The sequence below is a fragment of the Saimiri boliviensis genome, chromosome 6, assembly GCF_048565385.1.
Source record: "Saimiri boliviensis isolate mSaiBol1 chromosome 6, mSaiBol1.pri, whole genome shotgun sequence".
Lineage (NCBI taxonomy): Eukaryota > Metazoa > Chordata > Mammalia > Primates > Cebidae > Saimiri > Saimiri boliviensis.
This window is the reverse complement of record NC_133454.1, coordinates 115,304,315-115,320,063: the sequence shown is the minus strand read 5'-3', so window position 1 is coordinate 115,320,063 and position 15,749 is coordinate 115,304,315. Positions and strand designations below refer to the sequence as shown.

Genomic DNA, 15,749 nt, shown 5'->3' with positions numbered 1-15,749 from the left:
TGCTAATTCCCTGTAATCCACTGGCAAAGCAGGAAGCTAATTAAATTGTGAGCTGTGTGCTCACTGTCTCTGTCTCTGAATCTCTCTTCTCAGTCCCTCTCCCATCTGTCTTTTCCTTTCTCACTCCCCCTGCATAGTTTACATTCATCTGGACACTTACAGTATTTTCTCACCCATCTGCCTGCCTCTCTCTTCTTCTGTACTCTGCCTTTCAATCTGCAGCATAATCTTAAAATACAGCTTTGAGCAAGATGACTTCTCCTCTACCATTAAGGTAAAAGCTCCTTAGCTCAGCAGTTAAGCCCCACACTCCTTGCCTGCCATAATAACTTCCCATCACAATCTCTCCTCAACCAAGCCTGGAATTTCCTTCCCCAAATTCCACCTATGCCACCTCCTCACAATGGTTCACATTCTTATCTTTGACTGGATCCCACCCCCTCACTCCTCCATCTCCATCTCACCCTGTCAAAATCCTGACCATTATTTAGAAATAGCCCCTTTGTGGCCAGCGGGGTGGCTCAGGCCTGTAATCCCAGCACTTTGGGAGGCAAAGGCAGGTGCATCACCTGAGGTCAGGAGTTCAAGACCAGCCTGACCAATATGGTGAAACCCCGTCTCTACTAAAAATACAAAAATTGGCCAGGTGCAGTGGCTCATTCCTGCCTCCTTGGGAGGCCAAGGCGGGCAGATCATCTGAGGTCAGGAGTTCCAGACCAACTGACCAACATGGAGAAACCCTGTCTCTACTAAAAATACAAAATTAGCTGGGTGTGGTGGCGCATGCCTGTAATCCCAACTACTCAGGAGGCTGAAGCAAGAGAATCACTTGAACCCTGGAGGTGGAGGTTGCAGTGAGCCGAGATCATGCCACTGCACTCCAGCCTGGGCAACATAAGACTCTGTCTCAAAAAAAAAAAAAAAAGGCCAGGCTTGGTGGCTCACACTTGTAATCCCAGCACTTTGGCTTTGGGAGGCCGAGGCAAGCATATCACCTGAGGTTGGGAGTTCCAGACCAGCCTGACCAATGTGGAGAAACCCCGTCTCAAAAAAAAAAAAAAAAAAAAAAAATCGCTGAGAGAGAATCAGAGAAAGGGAGGCTGCAGAGCATAGTGGTTAAGGACTGGAGTTGGGAGCCAGACAGACCTGGGTTTGTTTGTTTATTTATTTATTTATTTATTTATTTATTTATTTATTTTCTTTTCAGACCTGGGTTTAAATCCTACTGCTGCACTAACTTTTCTGATCCAGAAGGGATACATGGCCCTAAGAAGGGTTGTGGCTGTGGCTGCCCTAGGTTGGCTTCCAGCCTTCCGCAGCTCTCCTGCGACATCCCTGTGTGGCTCATGCACCCTTACCCTGCCTCCTGTCCTCCACATAGTCCTTTGGCCCAAGGTTTTTAAGCTGGTGAAGGAGACAGTTGTGATCCCAAGAAGCAGAGTGAGCCAGTGGGGAAATGAGACAAAGAAGAGAGGAAAGAGAATAAAATGCACAGATGTGACTGGGTTTTCCAGTCTGTCTCTGGGTTTTCACCCAGAGAACTTAACTCTGCTAGAGTCTCTCAGACTGAAACATGACGTGGAATTGGGAATTGGACTACTCCCACAGAGGGACCAGAAAGCTGGGGTATTTACTCCTAACTCTGGACCCTCACTGGCTGATGGTTGCTCTGGGGGTGTTAACTCTACGGCCCTTTGGGCCTGCCCTACACTTACTCCCACAGCTGAAAATGCCCTCAGGAGGGACACAGGAAGTAGGGGCCTGGTCAGGAACTGTCTGTAGATGTCCTCCTGGCAGGCCTGGGGGTGTGGGCGGGGCACTGACAGCATCTACTACACTCAATGAAAGGAACCTGCTATTAAAATTATTGTTGGTCAGGCGTGGTGGCTCACGCCTGTAATCCAGCACTTTGGAGGCCAAGGCGGGAGGATCACCTGAGGTCGGGAGTTCAAGACCAGCCTGATCAACATGGTGAAAACCCGTCTTTAAAAAACATAATAATAAAATAAAAAAATTCTTGTTGTTGGCCCGGCAGGGTGGCTTATGCCTATAATCCCAGCACTTTGGGAGGCCAAGGCAGGTGGCTCACCTGAGGTCAGGAGTTCAAGACCAACCTGGCCAACACCGTCTATACAAAAAATACAAAAATTAGCCTGGCGTGGTGGCACATGCCTGTAATTCCAGCTACTCAGGAGGCTGAAGCAGAAGAATCACTTGAACCCAGGAGGTGGAGATTGCAGTTAGTCGAGATCGCACCATTGCACTCCGACCTTGGTGACAAGAGGGAAACTCTATTTCAAATAAAAAAAAAAAAAAAAAAAAGGGCTGGGCGCGGTGGCTCAAGCCTGTAATCCCAGCACTTTGGGAGGCCCAGGCGGGTGGATCACGAGGTCAAGAGATCGAGACCATCCTGGTCAACATGGTGAAACCCCGTCTCTACTAAAAATACAAAAAATTAGCAGGGCATGGTGGCACGTGCCTGTAATTCCAGCTACTCAGGAGGCTGAGGCACGAGAATTGCCTGAGCCCAGGAGGCGGAGGTTGCGGTGAGCCGAGATCGCCCCACTGCACTCCAGCCTGGGTAACAAGAGCGAAACTCCATCTCAAAAAATAAATAAATAAATAAATAAATATATATATATATATATATATGTGTGTGTGTGTGTGTGTGTGTGTGTGTGTAGGTACATACATACACACACATATATATAATTAAAATTATTGTTGTTTATTAGCTACCATGTGGTGGTGCAGGCTGACAGCGGGAGATGTAGGGGGGATCACTTGAGCCCAGGCTGCAGTGAGCCAAGATCATGCCACTGCACTCAAGGCTGGGTGACAGAGTAAGAACCTGTCTCGGCCAGGTGCGGTGGCTCATGCCTATAATCCCAGCACTTTGGGAGGCCAAGGTGAGCAGATCACCTGAGGTCAGAAGTTTGAGACCAGTCTGACCAACATGGAGAAAGCCCATCTCTACTAAAACTACAAAATTAGCAAGGCATGGTGGCGCATGCCTATAATCGCAGCTATACTCGGGAGGCTGAGGCACTGAGGCAGGAGAATCACTTGAACTCAGGAAGCAGAGGATCAGTGGGCCGAGATCACACTACTGCAGTGCACTCCAGCCTGGGAGACAGAGTGAGACTCTGACTCAAAAATTAAAAAAAAGAACCCGTCTCAATGTATACATTTTAATGTTAATTTTAACTTATTTTTTGTTAAGAGATGGGGTCTCACTCTGTTGTCCAGGCTGGTTTCAAACTTCTGAGCTCAAGCAGTCCTCCCACTGTGGCCTCCCAAATTGCTAATATTACAGGCATGAGCCACCATCCTGGGCCATATCCGTCTCAATTTAAAAAAATAAAAATAGGGCAGAGCGTTGCTGGGAGCCTCTGATCCCCGACAGTTTTGCAGAACACTGATATCTGTGGACTCCAAAATGGACTTCATTTAAAGAAACCCACTGACAATTAATGGACAAAAACATGAGTCAGTATGTATTGTGGCATTCAAATCCTAGCACTGTGGGAGAGCATCAGGTATTACATTTTTGAAGACCATGGCCTATCATCATTGTGCATTCAAGATTTGAGTTTGAATAACCTCATCAAGACTTAGATCTTCTTCAAAAGCTTCAAGTCTCATCTGCATTAAAGCTCTTCATTGAACCCTCTCACAAAAGCACAAGTTTAAAGGACTAAAATCCATGAATACATTCCATTTTATATCCCTTCCTCTCACTTCTCTTCAATTTCCTTGGTCTCTAGGGTCTTTCATATTGCTTATGTTCCTTTAGACTACAGCCAATGAGACAGTGCTTTCCAAAAAAATATATGTTCTGTGGCCATAAGTTTTCATTGGTAGAGAGGCATAAATTTAGCATGATGAATTTAGAATTAGGTCTTTTATGGTATCCTATAAAAAGTTGAATTAACAGGCTGGGCGTGGTGGCTCATGCCTGTAGTCCAGCACTGTGGGACACTGAGGCAGGCAAATCACCTGAGGTCAAGTGTTTGAGACCAGCCTGGCCAACATGGAGAAACCCTGTCACTACTAAAAATACAAAAATTAGCTAGGGGTGGTGGTGGGCACCTGTAAGGTTAGCTACTCGGGAGGCTCAGGCAGAAGAATCACCTGAACCCGGGAGGTGGAGCTTACAGTGAGCTGAGATTGTGCTACTGACTGTAGCCTGGGCAGGAGAGCAGGACTCCATCTCAAAAAAACAAAAAAAAGTTGAAGGCCGAGCGCGGTGGCTCACACCTGTAATCCACGCACTTTGGAGGCCAAGGCGGGCAGATCACCTGAGGTCGGGAGTTCATGACCAGCCTGACCAACATGTTGAAACCCCATCTTAAAAAAAAAAAAAAAGTTGAATTAACAGTAAGAAAGTATGGATGAAGCGGTAAAAATATTTTGGGTTACATTATACTCTCAGAAACTATGTGGTTTAGAGAAAAGGGCCCCCAACCTAAAAGTTGATGGTTCTTATTCTGTCTGCCTTGTACTAGGTACATGGTAACTGCTCTGAACCTTAAATTCATTATCTGTTAAGTGAATCTGATATTTTCCCCGCCTAACTCACAGGGTCGTTGTGAGGATCAAATGAAATAATGTACATAAAAAGACAAATATAAAATATATAACACAGAAAATAAAAATAAATTAATTGTTATTTAAGACCAGCCTGGGCAACAGAGTGAGACCTGGTCTCTACAAACAATAAAAAAACAACGGGCATGGTGGCCTGCACCTGTAGCCCCAGCTACTCGGGAGGCTGAGGTGGGAGGATCACTTGAGCCCATGAGGTCAAAGCTACAGTGAGCCAAGATCACACCACTGCACTCCAGCCTGGGTGACACAACAAGACCCTGTTTCAAATAAAATTATTGTGGCTGTAAAGTAAGAGAGGAGGGAACAGGAACTATAACCAGCCTAAGGCTCTTCTCTGGATCCTGCTACCACCTCTTTCTAACTCCCATTCTGGGGTCTATCCATCTGCCTTACACCCACCAGCTCATGGCATCATCTTTTTCTATAGCCCTTTCCCAGTGGCTTCCTCCCTATCCCAGCCCCCTGATGCAAATCCTGATGTCATCTGCCCCAGCCACCTGTCTCTACCTCAACCCTGACTTCTCTGGTGAGAACTCTTTTGTGGATCCAGAGAGTGTCAAATCGCTCCTAGCCTGAGCCAAACCTCAACTGGGATTTCATTATCCTCTAATATATCTTCTCCCCTCCCCTCCCACCACTGGAATCACACCCTCAGGAAAGCAGCCCCACTGTTATGATCCAGAAGGGGCCCATGGCCCTAAGAAGGGCTGTGGCTGCCATAGGTTGGCTTCTGGCCTCCCCCAGCTCTCCTTCCACATCCCTGTGTGGTTCATCCCACCCCTACCCTGCCTCTTGTCCTCCCAATAGTCCTGTGGCCCAAGCTTTTCAAGCTGGTGAAGGGAGACAGTTGTGATCTGACAAGTGCTGGACAGGTGATTCACCCTCTGTCACCAAATACCCTCATTATCCAGCCTGAAACTCCTCCATTCATTCCTTTTTATTCAGGCACATATTCATTAATTCATTCCATCATTCACCTAACATCCCTGAAGCGAAGCCAATCACCACTACCAACATCTTCCTAGAGACAAATAGACTAACTGGGGTTGGGTGAACTTTGAGAGTTCCAAAGGAAAGCTCCAGAGGACAAGGGGGTTAACAGGGGTCCAGGCCTCTCAGGGAACACAGAGCAGATCTGCAGCAGAGACAGGATTAGAGCCCATGGCTCTGGAGTCAGCCAGGCAGAGGGCACCAGCTTCTGGCTGCTGATAAGAGTAGAGCTCTTCAAAAGTCATCCACTCAGTCAACATCTACTGAGTGCCAGGCAGTTGTCATCACCTCTACAGCCATCATGGGAGATCAGCAGCCTAGAGAAAGGGAATCTGAGCCCCCACCCAACGGGCTCGAAGCCCAGAGTGCAGGCCAGCAGTAGTGCCTCTGGTGAGTGTTACCGTAGGAAGACCACTGTTCCCAGCCTGGGTGCCCTGCTGGACTCCTGCCTAGACTCAGCTAGGCAGGGTGTCACTTTGCCTCTCCAGAGACCCTTCTTGCCCACCTATTGCCCGTCTCAACCCTGTCCCTTCTTGCAGAAGCAACCTTCTCAGCAGAAAATTCCTTTCTGCCCCAAGGACTCTCCTCCTTACTGCCCCTCTCCCCGAGGGACCCAGGCTGCCCCTCCAATGCCTACAGACTGCCTTCTTTCCTCCTTCCAAACAGACGGTGGGCATTTTCTAATTTGGAGGTGAGGAGAGGAAACTAGTTATTTTCAGTTCTTCCTTTACTGGCAACATTGACCCATTTATCCTCCTCTTCCTTCAGACCCCTCCCCCAAGGCCACTCAGCTTGGACATCTGTCCCAGCCAAAATCTCACCTTCTACTGTCCTTGCAGTCCAAAGGCTAGTCCAGCCTCTGAGTCCAGCTCTAGCCCTCTCTCCCCACACCAGGAAGGAAGCTGGACTATAGAGTGCTCTGGGCCACCCCGTGTTAGCCGCTGCCTCTGGCCTCAGTTTCCCCTTCTGCGCCTCAGTTTCCCCATCTGCGGGATTAATGATGCCTGCTCTCTAGACCCAGAGGACGAAGCTCTAAGGAGGTCACAGATGAGGAAGGGTCCAGAGCTCGGCGCAGGCTCCGTGCGGAGCCCCTAGGCCCTGCGGCTCGCCCCTCCTTCTCTCTCTCCCCCCTCCTCTCCCCCTTCTACCTCTCCCCTGCCTCTCCTCCCGCCTCTCCACTTGCTCGGCTCCCTCTTTGGCTGACCTTCCCTTTCCCTCACGCCTCCCTACGCCCGGCCCGGGGCCCCAGCACCCTGTCCGCTGCGGCCTCGGAGCGAGGAGAAGCAGCCCGAACCCCCGTCGCCCCCGCCGCAGCGCGGGCGGTCAGTGCGCAGCCCGGCGCCCGCAGCCCGCAGCCCGGAGCCGGATCGCGGGCTTCGACCGAACCCGACCCGACCGCCGCCCCCAGCCAGGTGAGGGCAGCTCAGGGAAGGCGGGGAGCCAAGGATCCCCCTTTACTGGAAGCGGGGGCTGGAGAGGTGCGGGGAAATTGGGTCCTTTTTCCTTCAAAGGAGGACCTGGGAGCCTTTTCCTGAAACAGGCACAAGGGCTTTCACTCCGAAGGGATGGATGGAGGGAAGGTCTGGGGGAGAGGGATTGGGGTACCCCTTTCTGGTTTTTGTTTTTTTAAACAATGATTAATTGGCTTCTGTAAAGTGGGACTTCTTGGAAGGCTGAGGGGCTTTCAAGGTAGGTTGGGGAGGGGGCTCTGGCAGGGCTTGAGGGAAGGGTTGAGTGGTGAGTGGTGGGGCAGTGGGGGTGGGGCAGCGGGGGCGCGTGGGGAAGCTCTGCGATCCCCTCAACCTGACATCGCTGCACCTCCCGCCTTGGCTTCGGGGGTGCCCAGCTCTGTGTCCTAGTTTTTCTCTTTGAAGATGACTATTTTGAGCCCCACCTGGACAGAGCCAGGAACAGCTATTTCCTTCCCTGGAGCTATGACACCCACCTGACACCCTCCCACCTCTGACCTGCTCAGGGAAGGGTGTTCAGGGAAGGACAAGGACCCAGGGATCTGGGAAATGGGCAGTGTGGGTGAAACGAAGGCTGGGTACTGGGCACACAGGAAGACCCTTGGCAACTTTGGGTGGGAGGTTGCTAGGCATAGGATGGTCAGCAGCTTCTGGGACATTACCCACTAGGAAAGCAGCGGTGTCAGGAAAAGCTAAGCTGTTTCCCATGCTCCCAGAAGACAAAACACTAGAGAATGTGTTTGCTTGGTTGTTTTTGTTTGGTTTTGCTTTCTTTCTGTCTCCTTCACCCTGGATCCCAAGACTCATTCCCCTGATCTCCTCTCCTAGTTTTGCAAAAAGGTAAATTGAGGCAAAGGACAAATTGGCTAGACATACCTGTGTCTAGGAAGGAAGAGTGACAGAGAGGAAGGCATACTGAATTTGAGTAAAAAAAAAACCTCAGTTCAACGCTTCTCTCAGTGCTCCATGGGTGACCTTGGGTCAAAACGCTTTCCCTTGTTGGGCCTCAGCTTTCTTATCTATAAAATGGGAGAGAGCCACCTGTCTTGCAGGTTTGCAGAGACCATGTGTCTAAAACAACTTTGTAAAAGGGAATGCACTGGACACTTGTGAGGTGCCATGTTTACCCTCCTCCCTGCCCTCACCAAGGGTATCACTAACCCATAGGACACCTTTGTGAGAATCAGAAAAAGCACCTGTTCTGGAAAGAGAAGGCATTCAGCTGGGCTAGCAACTTGGGGTCTTTATTATGAGAATGAGAAGGCGGCACACCTTCCCCCAGGTGCTGCTCTAAAATGTGGAGTGTCAGCTAGATTCCAGTTAGGATGTTCTGCACATCCACACCTGGCAACCCTTCTCAGCAGGGCCCTGCTGTCTCTAAGAGACGCAGAGCTATACATATTTCCAGGGTATTTTCTACAGAAGCCCACATCCCAGGCTGTCTCCAGCTCATTTCTCTCCTGTTTTGTTCAAGCCCCAAAGCATATGCCCTAGTAGGCAGATGGAATTCCACCATCAGAGAGTGACTCCTCTGAGTTAAGCAGTGCCTCCACCAAGTTCTCAGGGGTAGGAGTGACTGAGTCCCTAAAAACCCTTATATCAAGAACTGGACCAGATCACTTTTCTCAGAGAAACCAACAGAAGCGTCGGCACACCTCAGCACTGCCGCTGACCAACCATGTTCACACCTATCTCAGAGCACCTCCGCAGCAAGCCTGTGTGTGATGTCTCCTCCCCATTTACACAGAGGAAGCCATGCCCAGACGTTAGGGAACCTGACCAAGGTTTCACAGTGTCAGTGGCAGAGCCAGGACCCAAGCCCAGATCTGGCTGTCTGTCCTCTCTAATCCAACACTCCCAAGGAACAAAGCTGCTGACTTCACTGCCTTGCCAAAGCCCTGCTGGAATTGTTGCTCTCCCTCTCCATCCCCAGTAGCCCCTTGCTCACCACTCCTTCCTGAGTAACAGCCTCCAACCAAAGAGAAAGGAGTCACCTTCTCTTTTACTCTGACTTCATGGGGTGGGGAGGAAGCTACCTCAAAGCCCAACTATGGCCTCCTCTATGCAGAAAGGGCCCCTGGTGAGGCTCCTTCACGGCTGGCAAAGCCCCGCACAAGGCCCCTGGTCAGGGAACGGCGATTTCCTTTCCTGCTCAGATGGGGTTTAAACAGTAATGGTCATGCAGAGTGTCGACCCAGGGAGTCTGTGCCTGCGTGAGTGGCAGACCAAGGACCATAAAATAACCACAGGAAAATGCAGCCAACTGGAGCTGAGAGGAACTCAGAGACCCCCATGAACAGTCCAGGTTACCAGGGCTCTTGGGTGTCAAATGGGAGGCGTAGGGGTGAGCCCAGCAGACAGGGCTGTAGGCCTCATCGACCAGACTCTCTGCTGGTCTGTGGTATGTGTGCAAGCTTTCACTTAAGAAAGGGGTTTCATTTTGTGGGTATGCACACACCCACAGATGTTTGGAGACTCCTACCCTAATCTACTAGCTCTCAGCACATGGTCCCTGGACCAGCAGCATCAGCATCACCCAGAAACGCAAATTCTTGCTACTCAGGAGGCTGAGGCAGGAGAATCACTTGAACCTGGGAGGCGGAGGTTGCAGTGAGCCGAGATCGAACCACTGCACTCCACCCTGGGTGACAATAGCAAAACTCAGTCTCAAAAACAACGACAAAAAAACACAAAGAGATGCAAGTTCTCAGGCCCATCCCAGACCTACTGAATGAACTCTGGGGATGGAGGCCAACTACGTATGTTTGAATAAGCCTTCCAGGTGACAGTGAGGCTGTGAGGCTCGCTAGAGTTTGAGAAGCACTGAGCTAGTCCAAGGATGTAGGAAAATTGAGACCTACTTGTTGAGTCAAGGGCAGGGCTGGGAAGAGAACCCTCTTCTCCCGGTGGAAAGCCGAGCATTTGGAGGCGGCCCCTGCCAACCCTCCTCTCTCGCCCCTCCATCTCCTTCTCAGGCGCCATGCTGCCGCTGCTGCTGGGCCTACTGGGCCCGGTGGCCTGCTGGGCCTTGGGCCCGGCCCCCGGCCCGGGCTCCTCTGAGCTGCGCTCTGCCTTCTCCGCGGCACGCACCACCCCCTTGGAGGGCACGTCGGAGATGGCAGTGACCTTCGACAAGGTGTACGTGAACATCGGGGGCGACTTCGACGCGGCCACGGGCCAGTTCCGCTGCCGCGTGCCCGGCGCCTACTTCTTCTCCTTCACGGTTGGCAAAGCCCCGCACAAGAGCCTGTCGGTGATGCTGGTGCGGAACCGCGACGAGGTGCAGGCGCTGGCCTTCGACGAGCAGCGGCGGCCCAGCGCGCGGCGCGCCGCCAGCCAGAGCGCCATGCTGCAGCTCGACTACGGCGACACGGTGTGGCTGCGACTGCACGGCGCCCCGCAGTACGCGCTGGGCGCGCCCGGCGCCACCTTCAGCGGCTACCTGGTTTATGCCGACGCCGACGCCGACGCCGACGCCGACGCGCCTGCGCGCGGGCCGCCCGCGCCCCCCGAGCCGCGCTCGGCCTTCTCCGCAGCGCGCACGCGCAGCCTGGTGGGCTCGGACGCGAGTCCGGGACCGCGGCACCAGCCGCTGGCCTTCGACACCGAGCTCGTCAACATCGGCGGCGACTTCGACGCGGCGGCTGGCGTGTTCCGTTGCCGACTGCCCGGCGCCTACTTCTTCTCCTTCACCCTGGGCAAGCTGCCGCGCAAGACCCTGTCGGTGAAGCTGATGAAGAACCGCGATGAGGTGCAGGCCATGATTTACGACGACGGCGCGTCGCGGCGCCGCGAGATGCAGAGTCAGAGCGTGATGCTGGCCCTGCGGCGTGGCGACGCCGTCTGGCTGCTCAGCCACGACCACGACGGCTACGGCGCCTACAGCAACCACGGCAAGTACATCACCTTCTCTGGCTTCCTGGTGTACCCCGACCTCGACCCCGCTGGCCCGCCAGGCCTCGGGGTCCGGGAGCTGCTGTGAGCCCCGGGCCGGAGAGGAGCCCGGGAGGGCCGGGGGTGGTGCATGCCGAGCCCGGTCCGCCGCGCGAACGCCCCGCGCGAGCGCGACGGCTGCTGGGCGCTCCTGAACTCTGACAATAAAGAAGAAAGCGGGCCCGCGCGGCACCCGACAGCCCACGCCCCTGCGCTGTCTTGACTACGATGGCTTCTCCGGGGACGGGCGGGCAGGCGCTGACTACCGGGGGCCCACAGGCCCGGGGACAGGGTTGGAGGTTGGAGAGCAGGGTCCCTTCAGACCCTGGGAGGGCGAGAAGGTGGGAATTTGGTGAAACCACGTTCGTTTAGCTCGTTGGGGCCGCCCTTTCATATCCTTGCCTTGTCCAGCCCTCCGACTCCTTATTGACCGATGACCTCAACCTTAGTACCCGGCCGATGCCTCTCTGTGACAAGGTACAGCACCCCATTGCCCCACTGGGGGCATGGAATTCAAGGAAACAGTGCATTTCTCCTTCCAGCAGGGTGTGGGAATGGAATGAGGAGTTGATACCTCCTTGTCCTGACTCTTGCCTTCCCTGGATGGGGAGAGTGATTTACCCAGAGCAGGGGACAGCTTACTTACTCCGACGTAGAATGACACAGGCTCTGGGAGGCCGAAACAGAACATTTAATGAGAAGAGCAACACAGAATCAGGGCCGCACCTGCTCCAGCCCACCTCCGCTTCCCTCTCCTTGGTCTTCTCCCAGCCTTACTCCCTCCTCTGAGGTGTTCACTCGACGCTTACTGAGATACTGCCTCCCTCCGCCTGCTTCCCTTCACTCCTCCAACACACAGAACTCAAGTCTAATCTATTCTCCCAACCCAGATGGGAATTTGGAGGCTCAGGGACCCCAGATCCTTGGTTGTGCTTAAAAGGGGGTGCTCAGCACCTAAAGGATTCCTGTGAATTCCACAGGACCGTTACAGACTGCCAGGGTAGGAGTTGGAGGATCTGACCTGGCCTTACTTGGGACAGCTTCCCTTTCAGCATCTCTTGAACACACTTCTCAATCCTGACTCCAGTTGTCCACACACACCCTGCCTGCCTGTCATGCCCTTAGTTCTGTGCCTACTCCTTGGAACCCAAAGCCTGGGTTCTTAGCCTTTCAAGATCCAAGAAACAAGATCTGGTCAGGGTAAGCAGAGAGGGGATGTCGCAAGCCAAGCCCAGAGATCTGAACACAGTGAAAAGAACCAGGTGCTAGACAGAAGCCCCTGCCCAAGATGGGTCTGCCTGGGGAGTTGAGGGGGAGAGGAGAGGGGGTTTAGCAGGTGAAAGAGCAAAAGGGGAGGGTCAGGGGAAGGAGTCAAGGATGGAGGCCCAGGGCCCCAGGGAAGGGGGCTGGTCCTGGGGGCAGAAACCCTTGCACAGGTCCCAGAGTGTTTCCTGTGCCAGGAGAGTGAAGACTTGGGCCCAGCGGCCCCGTTCCTCAGCCTCACTAGCTGCATGGAGCCGGTAGATGCAGGACAGGGCCGTGAGGAGCAGATGTTCAAAGTCCCAAGTGCTAAGAGGAGGCCCCTTCCGCTGGTCCTGGAGCTGCTGCAGCCGCTGCTCAGCGCCCTCCAAGTCACTGGGCACGTGGTGCTGCAGGAGGAGCCTGAGTCGGCGGCCTGGGTGTGTGGAGGCTAGTTCCTCGTCTTGGATGTGCAGCTGCCCCATGACATCCAGCTCCAGCCCAGCCCAGAGCAGCTGCAAGGGGAGCCATGTAAGGGGTAGGCTGTGGCCTGGGGAGCAGGGCAGGGAGCAAGAGTGGGCTGGGGGAGGGGGCAAAAGCAGGCAGTAGGACCCATGCTGGCTTGCCCCCCCAACCCTAGCAGACCCACCCTGAGACATCCCCCTTCCCAACCCTGAGCTTAGGGACCTCTGGACATGCCCACCCCCATGTCCCAGGCTGGGAGGAAAGACCTCAAACATCACTTCCGGGACCTCTGGCTCCTGCAGGCCACCTCCCACGCTGGTGCTGTCCATGGGCTGCCCTGGGGCAGCAGAGAGGAGTCAGGCCCCTGCCATGCTACACTGTGAACACCCAACCTCCCAGAAGTGCCCCTCTGCTGCCTGGTAGGGGTCCCGAGCAGTTCATCATGCTACAAAAGGGCAGCAATGCCATCCCATGCCCTCTTTTCCCCTCCCTCTCATGCACACACATGCACATTGACATTCACCCTCCCAAGCATAGGTCTTGTGATCTCAAAAGCATCATCCCAAGCCCAGTTACCATGTTGGCAAATGCCCAGGACTCCTCCTTTAACTTGCACAATGCCCTTGGTAAAAAGCTCCAGGCCAACGGGTCACAAGACCCTTCCCCACCCTCCTCCCCTCCCTATAATCATCTGAGGACAGTCACCTAAAACAGCGCCAGTGACTCTCCCAAGGAAAAGGACCTCTTTGGGAATAGCCTACTCATTCCCTGTTCCTCCTCAGCGGTAGATCTTTGTGAGGTAGCGAGGACAGGGCAGGGGAGGATGTCTGTGGCAGCTCTCTCCAGCCCACACCTTGGGATGTTGCCTCACCCTTGCAATGTTTGTTCCAAGCCCAGGCAGGTCAAAAGACCCTGCTTTGGGCATCAGTGGGAATGAGCCCAGGGCCAGCATTAAGAGCACTTAAGGCTATCTCCCTAGGTGTCACCTGTACCTTTTCAGTTATGAGGGTGGGGCCCACACTATCACCCATCACAGCACACATCAGCCTGGTACCCACCATGCCCACACTTCCTATGCCCAGCTAGCCTCCGCAACCGTTAACTGCTGTCAGCTGGCAGCCTTCCTTGGCTCCTCTCCACCCACCTGAAGCCCTGGTACCTGCATGGTGCTGGGTTGTAGACACAACAGAGAGGAGACAAATGGCTACCACCAGGCAAGCCAGGAACTGCAGGGTCACAGCCATGCTTCACCACGTCCTCTGAGTCTCTCTCTGTTCAGCAGCTCTCTGCTCCCTCAGCTGCCTGCCACACACCTCGGCTTCAACTTTCCACTGCTGGCTGCTCCAGACTCTGTAATGCGTATCAGTCTTCAGTGCTCAACAGGGAGGGGCTGGCTGTGGCCTTGGTCACCTCCCAAGAGCTCTTTCCATTCTTTAGAAATGGGGAATCTGGTTGTTGGCAGGAACCTGGCTCCCTGCTTGTCAGGCCCTCAGCTTGTTCCTGCCCAGATGGGCGGTATGCTTAGTTAATAGGAAAAAGGTGTTTGGTAGCAAATAGCTCTGGCTTGGCCCTCCCAAAGGGTAGGAAAGCCCAAGCAGTAGGACCACCTTACTGTCTTCACCCTCAAAACATCCTGCAACCAAGGCTAGCCCTGACACCCCGTCTGGCCCAGCCCAGCCTCCAGGAGCCCCTCAGCTGCCAAAAGCATCAGCTGCAGTCTTCCAACTGCATGGTGGGCTGGCTGGCCGGCCCTACACACAGGCAGAGCCAAGCACTCCCCTCTCAGGCACTGCTACAGGCTGAGCAGATGCAATCAGCTGGGCTAGGGAGTACTGTCCCCTGGCAGACAGACAAATCTGCAGCTCCTGAGTAGTTTTTGCCCCACCCTGGGACTTCTTGTTTCCTAACAACATTCTTAATTCAGGGCGAGCACAGTGGCTCATGCCTGCAATTCCAGCACTTTAGGAGGCCAAGACAGGAGGATGGCTGAGCCCAGTTCAAGACAAGTCTGGGCAACATGGTGAGATCTCATTTCTACAAGTAAAAAAATTAGCTGGGTGTGGTGGTAGACACCTGTGGTCCCAGTTAGGAGGCTGAGGTGGGAGGATCACCTGAGCCCAGGCAGTCTAGACTGCAGTAAGCCCTAATCACACTGCTGTACTCACTCTAGCCTGGGTGACAGAGCAAGACCTTGTCTCAAAAAACCCCCACCATTCTCAGCTCAGGCCAAAAACCAGGAAGACCCAAGTGATGGGCTACCATGCCACACCATCTTGAGCCCTGTGGACTATGAGAACTTTTTTTTTTTTTTTTTTTTTTTTTTGAGACAGAGTTTCGCTCTTGTTACCCAGGCTGGAGTGCAATGGCACGATCTCGGCTCACCGCAACCTCCGCCTCCTGGGTTCAAGCAATTCTCCTGCCTCAGCCTCCTGAGTAGCTGGGACTACAGGCACGCGCCACCATGCCCAGCTAATTTTTCGTATTTTTAGTAGAGACGGGGTTTCACCATGTTGACCAGGATGGTCTCGATCTCTCGACCTCGTGATCCACCCGCCTCGGCCTCCCAAAGTGCTGGGATTACAGGCTTGAGCCACCGCGCCCGGCGAGAACTTTTGATTACAGCTCCAGAATCGCTCTCCGAAATACATGTGGCCAGGCATGGTGGCTCACGCCTATAATCCCACCACTTAGGGAGGCCGATGTTTGTGAATCATTTAAGGCCAGGAGTTCAAGACCAGCCTGGGCAACGTGGTGAAACACTATCTCTGCAAAAAATACAAAAATTAGCTGAGCGTGGTAGCACGCATCTGTAATCCCAGCTTCTCAGGAGGCTGAGGTGGGATAATCGCTTGAGCCTGGGAGGTGGAGGTTGCAATGAACCGAGACAGCACCACTGCACTCCAGTCTGGGTGACAGCGAGACTCCATCTCAAAAAACATAAAAGACTCCCTGGTTTAGTAGTCTCTCTAAGGGAGCAGGGAGACACCCCTGCTTGCCTGTGTCCCCCATCAAAGTATCACTTCTCCCCATTACACAAACACA

At 53.5% G+C, this 15,749-nt stretch overlaps 2 protein-coding genes across 3 annotated transcripts; one reads left to right on the top strand and one right to left on the bottom strand.

The window, feature by feature from the left end:
• Positions 1–6,375: 6,375 nt before the first annotated feature.
• Positions 6,376–11,202, top strand: C1QTNF4 (C1q and TNF related 4). The gene is made up of 2 exons (XM_039471540.2): positions 6,376–7,013; positions 10,046–11,202. Exon 2 carries the CDS (start codon positions 10,051–10,053, stop codon positions 11,050–11,052), a length of 1,002 nt encoding a protein of 333 aa, XP_039327474.1. The 5' UTR covers positions 6,376–7,013; positions 10,046–10,050; the 3' UTR covers positions 11,053–11,202.
• Positions 11,203–11,673: 471 nt separating this feature from the next.
• Positions 11,674–15,682, bottom strand: FAM180B (family with sequence similarity 180 member B). Of its 2 annotated transcripts, XM_010334366.3 has the most exons (3): positions 13,867–15,682; positions 12,974–13,044; positions 11,674–12,757 (listed from the first exon to the last, which is right to left on the bottom strand). In XM_010334366.3, exons 1-3 carry the CDS (start codon positions 13,949–13,951, stop codon positions 12,362–12,364), a joined length of 552 nt encoding a protein of 183 aa, XP_010332668.1. In that variant the 5' UTR covers positions 13,952–15,682; the 3' UTR covers positions 11,674–12,361. The 2 variants fall into 2 exon arrangements, with proteins under 2 accessions (XP_010332668.1, XP_074257568.1); XM_074401467.1 differs by having other exon boundaries at positions 11,674–13,044.
• Positions 15,683–15,749: the final 67 nt, after the last annotated feature.